At 43.4% G+C, this 18,346-nt stretch overlaps 1 protein-coding gene across 1 annotated transcript in view; it reads right to left on the bottom strand.

Annotated features, from left to right (window-relative positions):
• FAN1 (FANCD2 and FANCI associated nuclease 1) overlaps positions 1–18,346 on the bottom strand; it is a 47,950-nt gene that overhangs the window by 28,456 nt on the left and 1,148 nt on the right. The window contains exons 2-6 of the mRNA XM_082255407.1: positions 13,826–15,045; positions 9,991–10,131; positions 4,657–4,858; positions 2,529–2,762; positions 1,023–1,154 (exon numbers count right to left, since the gene is read on the bottom strand). Coding sequence (XP_082111533.1) covers positions 1,023–1,154; positions 2,529–2,762; positions 4,657–4,858; positions 9,991–10,131; positions 13,826–14,993 — 1,877 coding nt within the window. The 5' untranslated portion in view covers positions 14,994–15,045. The remainder of the gene's footprint in view (positions 1–1,022; positions 1,155–2,528; positions 2,763–4,656; positions 4,859–9,990; positions 10,132–13,825; positions 15,046–18,346) is intronic.

Genomic DNA, 18,346 nt, shown 5'->3' with positions numbered 1-18,346 from the left:
ATTATAATCCATTATTATCAAACATTACCCAGTATAATCCAGGCCCAATCACATTTTACTCTTTTAGCAAACTTTTAAAAATCTCGTCTCGATAAGGTGGCACTATCTTAATTATGGTTTTCCCATGCAGAGCATTTCTGCCCTTTTAGGTTTTCCTTGCTGTAATCTCGCGCAAGCGTGATTACCGGTACTTCTTAGCTAAGCCGCGTTCTTGATCCGATGTTCCTATGGCAACAATTTACTTTGCCTTTCTTGTAATGTGTGCCCATCAGTCTGCTGAATGCTGAGGCTGATCGCCACTATAGCATGCAGTACGATACCCAAATTTACTCCCAATGTGACGTCACACAGTCTCATGGGGTGTACCAGGAAGTTATGAATGAATCTGCAATCTTGCAGGCTTTGCTTGCAGTGCCCAAGAGAGGGGAAATCACAGACGTGGCACCTTGTCAATTGACAGACGGCACACAGAGCGTGCTGTGAATCAGGAAAGAGATGCGCATGTGCCAGTGACGCCATTACACAGAAAGGGATGAATTACAAGAAAACACAGGAAGTAAGGAGACATCTACAAGCAGCGATTGTTACATTAGTGTTTTTACTACCACTTTAAGCAGCCCATAGATGAGGATTTTTTTTTCTGGTTGAACGAAAGAGAAAAAAAAATTACTTGATTCCCCCATCCACACCAAACGTGGATGGGGGAATCCCCCTCGCTGAGCCTTTGTATTCTGACAGCTAGGAGACTTCCTCACCGTCAGCATATCAGAGTACACTAATCAGCACTGTCCACTAAAGCCTGTGGTGCTGATCGAGTGGTAAAAATCTAACAGGCTGGTTGTACAGGAGTCAATTGGTAGATCGACTTCTGTACAACCAGCCTGCCCATGTGTGGATTGACATTCGGTCCCTGCTGAGCCAGCCAAATTTTGACCTATGAATAGCTACAGTTGCAATTGTAGCCATACAAGAGCTGACGCAGTGGGGCACAACATCTAGACTAATTAGAACAGATAGCATACCTTAATGTGGGCTGGTTCTTCAGCTGATCCCAGACCTCCTTGGCATTCTGATACAACACATGTGCTTCTTTCCAGTTACCATTGGTCATTGTAACTACAATGTCCACCAACTTGTGCATTGCAGATTCATACCTAAAGAAAGCAGAATAAGCTGATACAAAAAAAAAAAAAAAAAACAACTCCAATATTCTTTTTAATGCCATCTATACAATATGCCAAATGCTGCATGTTTTTGCTGAACAAAATACAGAACTGTACAATAATAAAAAATGAGAATGGTTAGCATGATATACTGTATATGCATTGCAGTTCTATTCAGGTATGTTCAATGTTCATTCCTCCAAAATTACATCAGGTTCTGGGCATGTTTGACTATGTGTTTGCTTATTGATTCTCTTAGAAGCTGTATTGTATATGTATCTCTACAAACAAGCGGCCACACAAAGTAGGAATAGACCGATTATCAGCAAGGCCGATATGCACTTTCCCCGATAGATCAGTATCGGCCCCGGAACTGGCCGATATTTTTGTGACGTCATTCTGCCTTCTTAGGGCGCCTCCCTCGCCTCGGACAGCCTCGTCTGGAGTCGGGACTAGTCTCGCGGGAGTGCATCACAGCCATACACTCACAAACAGCAGCCCAGTGCCAGCCAGCCACCCACATCAACAGGCCCTGAACCAGCCAGCCACCCACAGGCCCTGAACCAGCAAGCCAGCCAGCCACCCACAGGCCCTGTACCAGCCAGCCACCCACCCACAGGCCCTGTACCAGCCAGCCACCCACCCACAGGCCCTGTACCAGCCAGCCACCCACAGACAGGGTGCCAGACAGCCAGCCACCCACAGGCAGGGTGCCAGACAGCCAGCCACCCACAGGCCCTGTACCAGCCAGCCACCCACAGACAGGGTGCCAGACAGCCAGCCACCCACAGACAGGGTGCCAGACACCCACCCACCCACAGGCCCTGTACCAGCCAGCCACTCACCACAGGGTGCCAGCCAGCCAGCCATCCACCACAGGATGCCAGCCAGCCACCCACCCACCACAGGATGCCAGCCAGCCACCCACCCACCACAGGGTGCCAGCAAGCCATCCATTAAGCATTAAACAAAAATTAACATGTTCAATACCAGATGTGTCAAAAATTGTCTTTGTCTCTATTTTTTAAAACTTTAAATGTACAAAATATCGTCCGATACTGATACGTTGTGACCAAAATATCAGTATCGGCCCTTAAAAAAACATATCGGTCTATCCCTAATACAAAGCCTAACAATGGTGTTACATTTCCCCTACAGATTCTCTTTAATAAGGATAAACCAATAATGAAAACCCAGCTACTAGAGAGTTGGGGTGGAGGCACACATTATTGCTGGGAAATTTCACTGTAATCTACTAAAAAATTAATTTGGTGGGTAAGCCATTCCAAAGGTGTCCATAGATTGATAGATTTTGCATATCATTTGCATGACATTGCAATGCAGTGTAATATTTTTTCTCAGTACCTAATGAGATCTTCTCGGTCCTGGAATATTTTCATACTCCTCTGCACGGTGTACTTTGGGAATGTCATGCGGCCCATGTTTACCATTAAGACTACAGAAAGCAGGCTCTGCCCCCCACTAGCAGCTTCTTCTACTTCCATAGATTGTGTCAAGGAAAACAAGAGGAGGACTCTGGAAAATACAGCCCTGGGGGCTCTGCAAACCCGTACTGCTCGACCAGCACTGTCCTTGGCTCTGGAAATACAAGACAACAATTTAAACAATGAAAAAAAATATTAAAATTCCATTATAATGACCCATTCCAGGCAGATTTGTATCTCCATGTCTTACGGGAAAACAATTCAATTACAAAAATATTTTAGGCTGCAGATTTTTTTTTTTTTTTAAAAACTTTAATAAATAGTTCTTTATTTTCTCCCTCTAGAGGTTACCTGTATGACAGATAGTAGAATGAGCAATCATGCTTAAATCCTACTAGCATCAGTTCAACAACCTAGAGATTGTATTGTGTTTTAAAAATTAGTCTTAGGCTATATTTGCACCGGCAGAACAAAACACGTCATGCAGCGATCATTGCTGGTAATCAATGGTTAGCCACAAATACCTGCAGCCACCACCAACCTGCCATTAAAGTGATATTAAACCTTTGTTTTTAAATTAAAATAATGAACGTCATACTTGTGCAAAACCATTTCACAGAGCAACCCCGACCCTCCTCTTTTTGGATCCCCCACAGACACTCCTGGCTCCTCTCTGACGAGTGCCCCCATTGAAAGCTGCTTTCTATGGGAGCACTTGTGCGGGCTCACTCCAGAGCCTCCGTCTGCATCTATTGACACAGACAGGGAGGCTCGGCCCCACTCCCTCATCACAGAATTTGATTGATAGCAGCGGTAGTTAATGGCTCCCGCTGATATCAATCTGCCCAGTAAGAAGGAAGAGATTAGTGAGAGCTGCTGCTCACGTGCACGTCGCTGGATCAAGATCAGGCTCAGGTAATTAGAAGGGGGAGGGGGATCTTCTGTCACAGAAGGTTCTTCACCAGCCAATAGCTCCCGCTGCTGCCTCAGCCAATGAGGAGAGGGAGTCCCGGGACAGCCAAGGCTCTTGTGCACATTGCTGGATCAGGATGGGGCTCAGGTAATTATTAGGGGGGGGGCTGTGGGGGGGGGGGGAGCAGCACACAGAAGGTTTTTTTACCTTTATGCATAAACTGTACAAAACCTTTAGCCTTTGCAACCACCTTCAAGTCTACTGGCTCAGTGGGCACAGCTAGCCAATCACTGTTTTTTTTTAAAAAAAAGCAGCAGAAATCAGCAGATTCCTGCCAGTATCATTGGCATGGAGCCAAAACCGCTGTGCGAAGATAACCTTATGTTAGCCATACACGGGTCAAATTTCAGCAGATTCAGCAGACCCTGTCGGCACCAGCCAGCTCAACAAATAATCTGAAAATTGCACAAGCCAGGTAACAAATTCTTGGCTAAATAGTGACAGCAGAAAATAAGATGCAGTCACTGTTTGGGTATTCTGACAGTTGCAGGTAATGCAGCAGTTAAAATACAATATCTTGGCAGGGGAGTTTTAGATGAATAGCCTTACACAGCACAACTTGGGTGAGAAAATATAGTAACCCTTAAGTACATACAGTATAATGACTGAAAACTATATAGAGAAACACAGTTACTAAATTATTATTACATAAATAAGATGATCTTGTTGGCATATATCTATAGACAAACACACGCAAATATCACTTTTAAAATCTATTTATTTTAAAAAACAAAAAGGAGAATTCCACTTTTACTTATGAAAAATGTAGATAAAGTCAAGCAAGTCTGTCTGTCCTGGCACTCTAAACAGCTGTAGTTTAGAGAAGGATTTCAGCCTCCAAGCATTAACTTTATGAGGGTCAGTGTGGAAGTTTATTTTACATGCATTTATTTGACATGCAATCACATTTGCACAAGTCTCAAACTAACTACAACTGATCTTAAAAGTTGAAAGCCCCATTAATCCCAATGGATTAATCAGTGTTTATGAATGCTTCAACAAAAACAGCAGTAATACGGCCTTAATAGTTTTGCTGTCTATTACAAAAGTTACATAAACTCATATGTGAAGTTACTTTTTAAGGATGGTTGCAGCGATGCCAGACTGTTTGTTACTCATGCCGAATATGGAACGTTGTTTGGAAAGTTTCATAAACTCCTCCACCAGCTGTTGCTTTTGAGCATTAGGGTTTTTCAAGTGAAATGATTTTGCTAGATTTTTTAGTTCTGGGGCTGATAGAAGATCCAAGGCTTCAGTAAGGTCCTCCAACTCACAGTCTAAAAAATAAAATAAAAAAATTACCCAGAAAATATCTGTATACATCAGAAAAATAGGTAAAAAATACTAAAGCTGGATACACACTATACAACTTTTGTTGTTAGATTTCCTTTAGATTTACCTTTAACTATGTAGTGCAGGGGCCTGCCTGATTGCATAAAAATTTAAAGTGTTTAGATTTGACCTCATATTATATGGTTTTGGTAAATCTAAAGGAAAAAATCTAAAGACAGTTGTATAGTGTGTATGGCCCATTAGGCCTCGTTCACACCATACATGCAAAAAAAAAAAAAAAACTGATGGAAACTGACGAGCAGATTTTATTTGCAGCGACATGAGCCTTAATTAGTTTTCATACATGTTTCAGTGAGTTTTATAGACTTTGCAGATTCCTGGGCAGAAAAAATCTGCACTTGATACTACTGTTGTGGTGTGAACAGGACACATAGATAACAATTGTTCATAGTATTTTGTGCCCTTGCAGAACGTATGCAGAAAAACTGACGTCTCTGCACATGGTGTGAATGGGGCCATACGTTTCCAGGGTATTATAAAAGGTCGCAATCATTTCCTTATACTAAATTGGGACTTATGTACAAATATCACTTAAAATAATTGCTTTACAGCCCATTCAGACTGGCGCGATCCGACTTCGAGGGGCGACCTGTGAAGTCGCGGTGCACGCTGTGTACGCATAATGGAAGTCTATGCAAGTCGCTCCCAGGTCGCCCCAAAGTAGTACAGGAGCCTTTTTCTAAGTCGGAGCGGCTTGTGTCGCTCCTATTAGAACGGGTCCTGTGCTAATCAATGGACTGCGACCGACGCCTGACAAGTCGCGCTAGTCTGAATGGACTCTGCCTATAGCTACAAGATTTTCTGTTTGTGTCATGACTACTAAAAAGCAACAAATATTTTTAACTAGTTATTCTCTGAATCACTAGGATCACACAAGAGATTTTAATGCTGGAAACTGCATGCCTGCAATCCTGTTGGGTTAGCAGACCTGTGAAAACAGCTGCTGGCCAAACACCATGAGAGCTATACCCTTAGAAAATCACCGCTCAACTTTACTTAGGCTAGCCAAACACTGATTGAAATTTGACCAGTTCAGCAGGGACCAGACAAATTCATAATTACATAGTTGGTAAGGTTTAATAAAGACACCATTCCATCCAGTTCAGCATGTGTGTTTTTATGTTACTACTATTTCCCCATATCACTGTATATTGCATTTGTCAAGAAACAGATTTAAAAAGTTTTCTAAATTTATCTATACTCCCTGCTGACACCACCAACTGTGGAATGGAGTTCCACATCCTTACTACTATAACAGTAAAAAATCCCTTATGCCACACGTGTGTCAAACAGAAGGCCCGTGAGCCGAATCTGGCCCGCCAGGCCATTTCATGTGGCCTTCACACCTCTTCTGCAGCTGCGGCAATCCCCTTGTCTCTACCCCTCCCTCTGTCTCAGCAGTCAGAAGCTAAGAGGAAGACAGAACTCCTCCTCCAGGTACTGCGCCTCCCTGTGCAACCACAGCACCCCTGGTCTCAGCATTCAGCAGACTCTGGCAGCTGACTCCAGCTCCCCTCTGGTTCTCCTCTACCCCTCACTTTCTGCTTTCCAGATCCACTCTCAGCTTCTTCCCGGCAGCAGTACATGGTAAGGGGGTACAGTGTGATATATGGGAGTGTGGGGGGGACTCTTGATATCTGAGGTAAGGAGGGTGAGGTGCTCTGGACATCTGCATACAAATACAACTGGCCCTTTGAGGGCAATCATATTGCTGATGCAGCCCAAAATGAAATGGAGTTTGACACTGCCTCACGCAGTCTAAACTTAAACTGCTTCTTGTCCAACTTCATTGCGTGGCTGTGTGTCCTCTTAAGGGACCTAAGATTGAATAGTTTTCCCTCAATGCTAGAATCACCATTGAGATACTTGTATATATTGTAATCATATCTCATCTTAAGCATCTCTTCTCCAAGGAGAATAAGTATAATAAGTATAGTTGGTTTGATTTACGAAAACTGGAGAGTGCAAAATCTGGTGCAGCTGTGCATGGTAACCAATCAGGTTCTAACTTCAGCTTGTTCAATGAAAGGGATTGTAAAGGCAGAAGGTTTTTTATCTTAATACATTCCATGCATTAAGATAAAAAAGCCTTCTGTGTACAGCAGCCCCCCTAATACTTACCTGAGCCCATCTTTATCCAGCAATGTTGCTGGAGTGTCTCAGCTGCCCGGGACTCTCCCTCCTCATTAGCTGAGACAGCAGCGCAGCAAAGACTAGCTTCCGCTGTTGTCAAAGTCAGTTAGCCAATCAGGAGAGAGAGAGGGGGTGGGGCTGGGTCACGGCGCCATGTCTGAATGGACATAGGGAGCTGTGACTCGGTTTGGGTGCCCCCATAGCAAGCTGCTTGCTGTGGGGGCACTCATCAGGGGGGAGGGGCCAGGATCAGAGAAGAGGGACCCAAGCCACTGCACAGAGCAGGTAAGTATAACATTTATTTTTTTTTTTTAAAACAAGACTTTACAATCACTTTAAGCTTTGGCAAAAAAAAAAAAAAAAAAAGAAAACCTTGAAGCGGGATGGTTGCTATGCACAGCTGCACCAGATTTTGCACTCTCCAGTTTTAGTAAATTAACCCCAGTGTTTGCAGCCACTCCTCATAACTGAGGTCCTAAACCCCCCTTATAGGCTTTTTTTCCCTTCTCTGTGCTCTTTCCAGTTCCAGCACTTCCTTCTTTATAATCGTCGACCAAAACTGGATGGCATACTCAAGATGGGGCCTAACCAGGGTTTTGTACTGTGGTAGAATTATAGTCTTATCTCTTGAATATGTACTCATTTTATGTATAATAATGCTTTGCTAGTCTGGCTTGCTGCAGCTTGGCATTGCATGCTATTGCTGAGCCTGTAAATTTCTAGAACCCCCAGGTCCTCTTCCATCCTTGATTGAGTTGACCCTCTGAGGTTTACCCCTAGCAAGTAACTTGCATTCAAAGTTTTAGCCCCCAAATGCATTACTTCACATTTTTCAATATTAAACCTTATTTGCCATGTAGCTGTCCACCCTCCTATTTAATCAAGGTCTTATTGTTAGGATGCTATATCCTGTTTTAAAGTTTATGCCCTGCTTAGCTCTGAATCCTCAGCAAACACGAGACTGAACTATTTATACGAATCTCAATCCATGGAGTTCCAACTAATGTGTGGCTGGACAGAAGTTAAATCGACTTCTGTTTAACTACCTCAATACTGGGCACTTAAACCCCCTTCCTTCCCAGACCAATTTTCAGCTTTTAGCGCTGTTGCATTTTGAATGACAATTGCGCGGTCATGCAACGCTGTACCTAAACCAAATTTATGTCATTTTTTCCCCACAAATAGAGCTTTCTTTTGGTGGTATTTGATCACTGCCAGGTTTTTTCTTTTTTGGTGCACAAATAAAAAAATACAGAAAAGTTTGAAAAAAAAAAAAAGTTTTTTTGTTTAGGTTATAAAATTTTGTGAATAGATACGTTTTTTCCTGCACTGATGAGCACTGATGACGCCGCACTGACAGGCACTGATGAGGAGACACTGATTGGGTGGCACTGATGGGGTGGCACTGATATGCAGCACTGATGGGCACTGATAGGTAACACTGATATGCAGCACTGATGGGCACTGATATGTGGCACTGATAGATAGCACTGATATGAAGCATTGGTGGGCACTGATATGCAGCGCTGATGGGCACTGATAGGCAGCACTGATGGGCACTGATGGGCACTGATAGGTGGCACTGATCGGCACTGATGGACGGCACTGATTGGCACTGATGGGGGACACTGATGGGCACTGATGGGGGGCACTGATGGGCACTGATGGGGGGCACTGGTGGGCAATAATGGGCACTGGTGGGCAGCACTGGTGGATGGCAATAATGGGCACTGGTGGGCAGCACTGATATATGGCATTGGTGGGCATCACTGATAGGAGGGCACCACTGGCAGGCTGTTTGCCATCCCTGGTGGCCATGGTGGGCATCCCTGGTGGTCATGGGTGGGCATCCCTGGTGGCTCTAGTGGCACCCCACCCCCCCCAGGGCTGCACTGGTAATCAATGTTCTGATTACCAGCACAGACCCCCCCTGTGATCAGTGAGTACTTAGAAATACTCACTGATCACCCCAGCTCCAGTATCGATCCTCTTCTTCTCCTCTCCTGACAGGATCTGTCAGGGAGGAGAAGAGATCGAAGCCGTTACAACGGCTGTATTTACATTGCATGACGGCTGTGATTGGACACAGCCGTCATGTGATCAGGAGGGCCAATCACAGGGCCCTCCTGACGCATCTTGTTGCTCTGTGTCCGAGGGACACAGGCACATCGAGATCGCGCCGCTGCGCGTGCACGCGGCGGCGCGATCTCGCTCCTTCTGAAGGACGTTCCGGAACGTCCATTCAGAAGGACGAGACTCCCACCCGGCCGTATATCTACAATGGCCCGGGTGGGAGGTGGTTAAGGATCATGCTGGAAAACTTTTCTTGGTCAGCGGCTGCAGCCACTGATTAGTGTATTCTGACACTTGTAGGACCTACCATCAGAATACAATCTGCAGCAGGGGAGTTTCCCCCATTCATCTAATTTCAACCAGCCGGCTGAACAAAATAAAACTTACAATGTATGGCCAGCTTTAAACTGAAACCTCTTGTGTGACCCTGCATTAAAAGTGTGGTAGGGAAAAAACAAAATCTTCAGCTCAAGTCTCCTAATTCTGCTGCATTCCAGGGCTGCAGCCCATGTCAGTCTCCTCAGCATTTAACATTTCCAGTAGTGGGGGAAGTCTGGGTCCCTCCCCATGTGCCATGGTTTCATCCGCCGGCCCCCAAAGCAATGATGTAGGGATCAGAAGATGGAACGATAGTCCCAGAAGTGATGAATGCCAAGAAGACTTCAGCACCTGAATGAATCATAGGTAGGAGACAAGGGCCCACAGTGAGTAGTAAAAGTTCTTAACTTGCAGTGCACCTTGCTTTAGGACCCTAGCAGGGTCAACATTAATCCTACAGCTACAAATTACCTGTATAGCGTAGCACTACAGAATGGGAGAAAGCCAAAAGTACCAATAATATAATCCATACCCGACTGCAGGAAGCCATTTCGAATTAGTTCTTCAATATAGGGAGTCAAGTCAGAACCAATCTCAGAATACTCAATCTTGTTCGTTTTTATCCAGTATAACTTGCGCTGAAATAGTCGAACATATAACTTCTGTCCACCAGCTTTAAAAAGAAATTTGAGAGAGGGGATTAGACATTAAGAAACACTAAATGAGGAATTTTATCAATGTGGTTATATTTTTCTTAAAGCGGAGTTCCACCCATTTTTAATACGTTGGATTACATAGATGTATATGTAATCCCCTTTAAAACAACTTTTACCAATGGAAACTTTTTTTTTTTTTTGCTAGTAAATACCTTATTTTCTTGTTTATTCCTCCTCTCCTCACTTCCGGGTCCAATCAGCAATGACGTCATTTGGCGATTCGCAGTGTGTGCTGGGATGTATTCCATGCCAGAAATCTCGCAGTATTACACAGGAGCTGAGCTGTACTGCGTGCTCCGCACCGCCTCCTCTCAGTGAGTTGTACTGTATGCATTGTATTCAGGCCGTTCTCTGCCCCGCCTCCGCCCCACCTCCTCTCAGTGAGCGAGGACTGAAAGCATTATATCCTCACTGAGAGGAGGCAGGGCGGAGGCGGGGCAGAGAACGGCCTGAATACAATGCATACAGTACAACTCACTGAGAGGAGGCGGTGCGGAGCACGCAGTACAGCTCAGCTCCTGTGTAATACTGCGAGATTTCTGGCATGGAATACATCCCAGCACACACTGCGAATCGCCGAATGACGTAATCGCCGATCGGACCCGGAAGTGAGGAGAGGAGGAATAAACAAGAAAATAAGGTATTTACTAGCAAGAAAAAAAAAAAAAAGTTTCCATTGGTAAAAGTCGTTTTAAAGGGGATTACATACATCTAAAGTTACGAAAATGGGTGGAACTCCACTTTAAGACTCGACATTATGTGGTTGATGCATGGGAGCCAATCAGCTTCAATTAAAGCGGTTGTATACTCAGGAAAAAAAAAAAAAACCCTGCAGGAGAAAGGCATAATGAGCTAGTATGCATTGCATACTAGCTCATTATGAAATACTTACCTTAGAACGAAGCCCCGGCACAGTCGTCTGGACAACGCTGAGGGAGCTGACATGCTCCCTCGGCGTCTCTTCCTGGTTCGGCGGCTCTGGCGCTGTGAGTGGCCAGAGCCGCAATGACGTCACTCCCGCACATGTGCGCGGGAGTTTCACTTTCTGGCAAGATCCGACAAGGAACTCTGAAGGTCCGCCGGACCTTCAGAGCGCATGCAGGTTGAATATCTCCTAAACCGTGTCAGTTTAGGAGATATTAATTGTACCTACAGGTAAGCCTTATTATAGGCTTACCTGTAGGTAAAAGGTATATAGCGGAGTATACTACCGCTTTAAGCTTTACCAAAAGAACTTGGGAGTCCGATTGGCTTCTATGCAGAGCTACACCAGATTTTGCACTCTCCAGGTTAGGAAATCAACCCCTATACGTTACATTGCCACATGTTAAGGTGAGCTGTGATCATGCAGCCTATACATTTTAAATGGGCTGGTAGTGCACCTTAACACACACCAACAAATCATACTATTCAAAATTGATGGCAAAGTGCTACACAACATACTGCCGAATGTGCCCTCAAACAAAGCGAGACTTTTTCTAAAATTTCCAATCTTTTTTTTTTTTTTTTTTTAGTACTTAACCACTGACATTCATATATTACCACTAGTTTGACACATTATAATGGAGTGATGCTTTTTTACACACACAACTGGTGAAATCTTGGTGTTTTTAGATCCCCTCCACAAAAATTTGGCACAATTAATTGTGTAAATACCCAATAAGTGGTTAAGTTTCCTCTTTTGTTATGGTGTAAAAAAATAAATAATTATTTAGTTTGTTGTATAGAGCAGGGGTGTCTGACCTTTTGACTTTCCTATGCCACATTGGAAGAAGAGGAATTGTCTTGGGCCACACATAAAATACACCAACAATAAGGCCCCTTTCACACGGACTTTTTGATCAGGTCCGCCTGTCAGTTTTTCAGGCGGACCTGATTGGATGCTCCATGCACCCCTAAGGAGCAGCGGATGTTAGCGGTGACATGTCTGCTGACACCCGCTGCTATCCGATGCGGTCTGTGAAATCCAGATGGATGGAAACCCTATTTTCCATCCGTCTGCAGGATTGGATCAGATGTAAACGGACAGGCGGTCCGTTTTCATCCGATCTCCCATAGAGGAGAGTGGGGATCTGACAGGTCTGCTCACTGTGCAGCGGATCGATCCCTGCTGAGCAAAACACGGAAAGCCCGTGTGAAAGGACCCTATGGGCTCTTTCACACGGGCGATCTGATCAGATCCGCCTGTCAGTTTTTTAGGCGGATCTGATCGGATCCTCCATGCAGCTCTATGGGGCAGCAGATGTCAGCGGAGACACCTCCTCTGACACCCGTATCCAATCCTGTCCGTGAAATCTGACGGGATTGGATCGGATGAGAGCGGACAGGCGATCCGCTCTCATCAGAACCCCCATAGAGAGCAGCGGGAGCTGTGACACCTCCCTCTCCGCACTGCAAGCGGAGACGGAGCTGTCATCCGCCGGCTCAGTGGGGATCGGCGGATCGATCCCCGCTGAGCAGCACGGATCCGCCTACGGAGGCGGACCGTGTTAAAAAGCCCCAAGGATAGTTGAGGAGCAGAAAAAGTCAGGCAGATCACAAGTTAGCGATCACTGATAGATAACGTGCCTATCTATAAAACTTCAATTTTTTTCTATCCCTTGAATTGCATTCACGTGTGTTTTTTTAACCATTTGACCTCTAGAAGATTCATGATCAGGCTATTTTTTGCTAGACGGCACTACATTACTTGAACTGACAATTGCACGGTCATGCAATGCTGTACCCAAATAAAATGTATGTCCTTTTTCCCACAAATAGAGATTTTGGTGGTATTTGATCACCTGTGTGCTTTTGTTTGCGTTATAAACAAAAAGACCGATAATTTTGAAAAAAAAAAAAAAAAAACAATATTTTTAACTTTCTGCTATAAAACATATCCAATAAAAGAAGTGTAAAAATCAAATTTTTTTAATTAAATTTAGGCCACTATGTATTCTGCTACATGTTTTGGGTAAAAAAATCCCAATAAGCGTATATTGATTGGTTTGTGCAAAAGTTATAGTTTTAGTTATAGTCTACAAACTATGGGATATATACTGGAATTTTTATTCATTTTATTTTTTTTACTAGTAATGGTGGCGATCAGAGACTTATAGTGGGACTGGAATATTGTGGCAGACATTTGGACACTAACTGACACTTTTTGGGAACCAGTGATCGGTGCTTAAAATATGCACTATCATATGTACTATTAGAAACCAAATAAGCAGGGGCAGCCCTCATATCCCTATCCTCAGCCTAGGTTCACACTGCTGCAACGTGGCACATCGCAAGTGCTTCATACAGGAATCACACCGCATTCCTGTGCAAATGACATGCAATGTTTGTATGGTGCGATTTAAGCCATTCATTTTGCATGGCTCCAATCTCACTGCAAAATGGTGCAGACCCTTTTTTTAACTACACTGGAATCAGTGTGAACACCCATGCGATCAGATTCAGGCAACACACTGCGTTCTGCGACCTGCATTTGGGGTGTCATTAACTTTGAAAACCGGCAGCAGATCGCATGAACACAACGAGATTCCCAGCATTGCACCGCATAGCAAACGCAGCAAATCTTGTGCGTTTCCCGCACCACAACAATGTGAACCAGGGCTCAAAGGGTTTGCTTTATTTTATAAAGTGGATAAAATAAAAACCATGTACCTGACAGTTGATTAAAATTTGTTAAAGTGTTTGTATCTTCTTCATTAAAAAGACTCATGTCTTCATCATTCTCCATCACAGTCTGCAGCACCATTAGGAAGTTTCGTAAATAATATGGATGTCTACCAAACTCCAAAGCATTTTCTTTATTGTTGCCTTTGTCTGCTTCATCTGCTTCATCTTGGCCTTCTGTGTCTCTTGGCTTCAGAAATTCAAATACATTGGAATCTTCCATGGGAAGAAGTCTACTTTTGTCCTCACTAGAAGACACATCCAAAGGATCAGCACAGTTCTGGGTGGAAGCAGACAGATCAGAAGAGGCCTCCTGAGGGTCACTAAACTTTGCCTTTTTACCATTGTTGGTTGCACTTGAAAGACGTCTAACCGACTTACGTTTTAAAGGTTCACTGATATTCTCTGGCTTACAAAATACATCTTCAGCACTAATAGGTACTAATTCTGGTCCGTCGTCAATAACTAGATTGCGTTTCTGATCACTATTAACCTCAGCGGCATCACTTATAGAGTCCAGACTTGAAGGCAAAGTTACTTTGTCAGTGCAATGTGTACCTTCATCCCTGTGCAGGCCATTACTTTTACCAGGTGGAGACTCCAGATAAAAACCGTCTGACAGACCATCAGAGCACTCAGCGTCCTCCTTGCTTTCAGCCCTGCCAGTTCGATATCTCCGGGATAATTTAGAGGAAAGGCTACCCAGTGAAACAGTTTTTACCACCTGCACATCATTTGGAATATCTGTCACAGAGGGATTATTCTTAAAATATGGGCTGTCTTGTTTCGTATTTGTTGTCTTTTTACATTGATCGGCTGTCTCACCAGTTTTTGTAGCTTGAGTTTCTAATTTTTGTGGCAGTGGAGAAGCTGCGGTAGAAGAAGACAGCTGCCTGGATCTTCCATCTTCTACCAATAGGATATCATCGTTCTCTGATTTCGCTTTGGGGCAATCTTCATCAATGTGTTTGTTCAGACTAAAGCGAGGGACCATTTCCCCACAAAGAGGACAAGAAAGTTTGGCAGGCGGAGCATTTTTAAAGAGGGAAAGAATGGATGGAGATGCTGCACCAATAACTGGCGTTGAACTGTTTCGATTTTTAGACAAAGAGAGGCTTTTACGTTTCTTCTTTTCAGGAGTCTTCGCCTGTGACATAATGATGCAAGATGAGTTTGTTCAACATATTAAGAATCAATTAGGGTTGCACCTTGAAAAAAAAAAAAAAAAAAAAAAAAAAAAAGATATTAATTCTACAACATCCATTGAATGGAATTTAACAGTTTTAAGACCAGGTCTTCTTCTGACACTTTCTGTGTAAAATCAGCATTTTTTGCAAGAAAATGACTTCGAACCCTCAAACAACATATATTTTCTAGCTGAGACCCTAGAGAATAAAATGACAGTCACTGCAATTTTTTGTCACACGGTATTGACGCAGCGGTTTTTCTAACGCAAATTTTTGTGGGAAAAAACACATTTTATTTAATTTTATTGCACAAAAAACACAGTATATAACCCAATTTTTTGTTATAATTTAAAAGATGTTACGCCGAGTAAATAGATACCCAATATGTCACCTTTTAAAATTGCGCACACTCGTGGGATGGCGACAAACTATGATACTTAACCGCTTGCCGACCGCCGCACGACTATTTACTGCGGTGGTCAGCCACTCACAGGCAAAGCGACGTAGGGCTACGTCACTAGCCTGTGAGGCTCTAGGGAGCGGGCGCACTCCCGCAAGGTCACGGACCCCCCCCGCGCGTGTGCCCGACCCGATGTCCGCCTTGTACTCACGATCTTCTGTTAGACCGGAAAAAAGGCAGGCGGCTAATGTAAACAAAGCCGCCTAATGTAAACAAAGCCGCCTGTCATTCTTCCCTGTGTAAGAATGGAGATCAGACGGTTCTACTATGTAGGACCGTTGATCTCGGTTCTTACACTAGTAGCCACAGCCAATCACAGTTAGAAACACGCCCCTAGGACACACTTAACCCCTCCCTCTCCAATACAGTTAACTCCTTCACTGCCAGTGTAATTTTATACTAACAGTGCATATGTATAGCACTGATTACTGCAGTAATGTCACTGGTAACCCCAAAAGTGTCAAAAATGTCTGTCAAGGGTCCGATCTGTCCGCCGCAATGTCGCAGTACCGCAAAAAAAAAAAAAATCGCAGATCGCCGCCATTACTCATTAAAAAAAAAAAAAAACAACAAAGATGACAAAAATCTTTCCCTTTGTTAGTAAACGCGATAACTTTTGCGCAAACTAATCAAAATACGCTTTTTGCGATTTTTTTTTACCAAACATAGGTAGCATAAAACAAATTGGCCGAAAATGTTAAAAAATTTTAATTTTTAAATTTTTTTTTTGGGAATTTCATATAAAAAAAAATGTGAAAAATATTGTTATTTTTGCAAAATTGACGCTCTTTTTTTGTTTATAGCGCGTGATCAAAAAAAAAAAAAAAAAAAAAAAATCGCACAGGTGATCAAATACCACCAAAAGAAAGCTCTGTTTGTGGGAAAAAAAGGACGTCAAATTCGTTTAGGTACAGTTTTGCACGACCGCGCAATTGTCCGTTAAAGTCACGCAGTGCCGAATCGCAAAATAGGCCCTGGTCAGGAAGGGGGTAAAATCTTCCAGGGCTTAAGTGGTTAAAATTCTCCAAAGGGGACACTTTAAACATTTTTACCGATTACCAGTTTAGAGTTACAGAGGAGGTCTAGCGCTAGATTTCTCTCGCTCTAACATTCACAGCGATACCTCACATGTGTTGCAAACACCGTTTACATATGCATGCGAGACCTACATATGCATTTGGTTCTGCACACAGGCACAGAGAAATGGGGGAGCTTTAAAAAATGTTTTTTTTTTTTTTACACCGACCTTTTAGGTTTTTTTCTTCATCACTTTTATTCCTAGCACAAGAAACATAAACATCACTTGTGGTAGAAATAAGGGATGGCAGGTCCTCTTTATGGAGACATCTGGGGTCTATAAGACCCACAAATCTCTCCTCTACCCTTAAAAGCATTTAAAAAAAAAATTTTAATTTGATGCTTTGAAAAAATAAATAAAATGGTTTACATCGGCATTAGACCGGGAAGTGACAATTGTTCAAGTCCTCCTAGATTAGTTGAGAGGTGAGGAGAGATGAACTGGTCTCTTCTCACCACTTCTGTCAAGCTGTGAAAATTGCCAGATCGTTTCCCGGGCATGCCGTGAGAACAGTAAACCCCAGAAAGACCGGCGGAGGGTGGGAACGACCCCTCCTGCTGCTTCTAAAAGCGATCCAGCAGCTATTTAGCTAAAAGAGAATCGACGGCTAAAAAAAATAAAATAAAAAATACTAGGTATATGGCTGATAACTTCAAACCTGTAACCTAAATGTACATTAAGGGATCTTGAAATGGTTAAAGGATAAGATCACTTTTCAGAGCATAATACATGTTACACCCATAATTTGGATGTAACATACTCTAAACCTGCCCCCCCCCCCCCCCCCGCACCTCCAATTCCCCACCTTCCTTGTGACAGGGAGCAGGGGATCTTCTTCCTGCACCCGCTGTCACATTTTTAAAATAGCATGGCTGTGTAGGGCCCTGTCCATATGGCCGCATCATTCATTCACAGCGATCTGCAAATGAGAGAACTACAAGTATCATCAGCCATTGCAGCTGATGGCTTGTAGTTCTCAATAGACTGCAAGGGCACTGATGAGCGCTCTCATAGTTCATTCACAAGTCCTGCAGCTCAAAGTATCAAAGGTATGGGCTGAAAGCGGCAGGATCCTGACATTGCATCGGTAATCCAGTGATCATGGGTGCAATGCTTTGCATGATCCAGAGTAGAGATGGGCTTGTTTGAATCCCCACATGCTGGATCCTGCTAGAAAGCCGACACTGCACTCTGCTAATCAAAGGCAAGGAGACATTTCCCGATCCGCCGCTGCACAGACCTGGAATTGTCTCACTGCCTGTGATTAGCAGGGTGCAGTGTCGGCTTCCTGGCGGGATCGGGCACCTGGGGACTCGAATGAGCCCAAGCCCATCTCTAATCCTGAGGAAAAAAGAAATGCATATTTATTTTCACTGCAAAAATATGTGCATTTATTTTTCTTTCCCAAAAGGTGAACCAAGCCTTTAACCACTTGCCCTTCGGAAGATTTACCTCCCCCCTTTATGACCAGACCATTTTTTGCGATACGGCACTGCGTTAATTTAACTGACAATTGTGCAGTCATGTGACGTCGTACCCAAATAAAACGTTTGTCCATTTTTCCCCACAAATAGAGCGTTCTTTTGGTGGTATTTGATCACCTCTGCAGTTTTCTCTTTTGCGTTATAACCAAAAAAAAAAAAGACAATTTTGAAAAAAAAACGATATTTTTTACTTTCTGCTATAAAATACATTTTAAAAAATGAACAATGTAATTTCTTCATAAATTTAGGCCAATATGTATTCTACTATATATTTTGGTAAAAAGGAAATCCCAATAAGCG

This window comes from Pelophylax lessonae, assembly GCF_965119305.1.
Source record: "Pelophylax lessonae genome assembly, chromosome: 4".
Taxonomy (NCBI): Eukaryota; Metazoa; Chordata; class Amphibia; order Anura; family Ranidae; genus Pelophylax; species Pelophylax lessonae.
The sequence above is the reverse complement of the archived record's forward strand: the minus strand, read 5'-3'. Positions and strand labels throughout refer to the sequence as shown.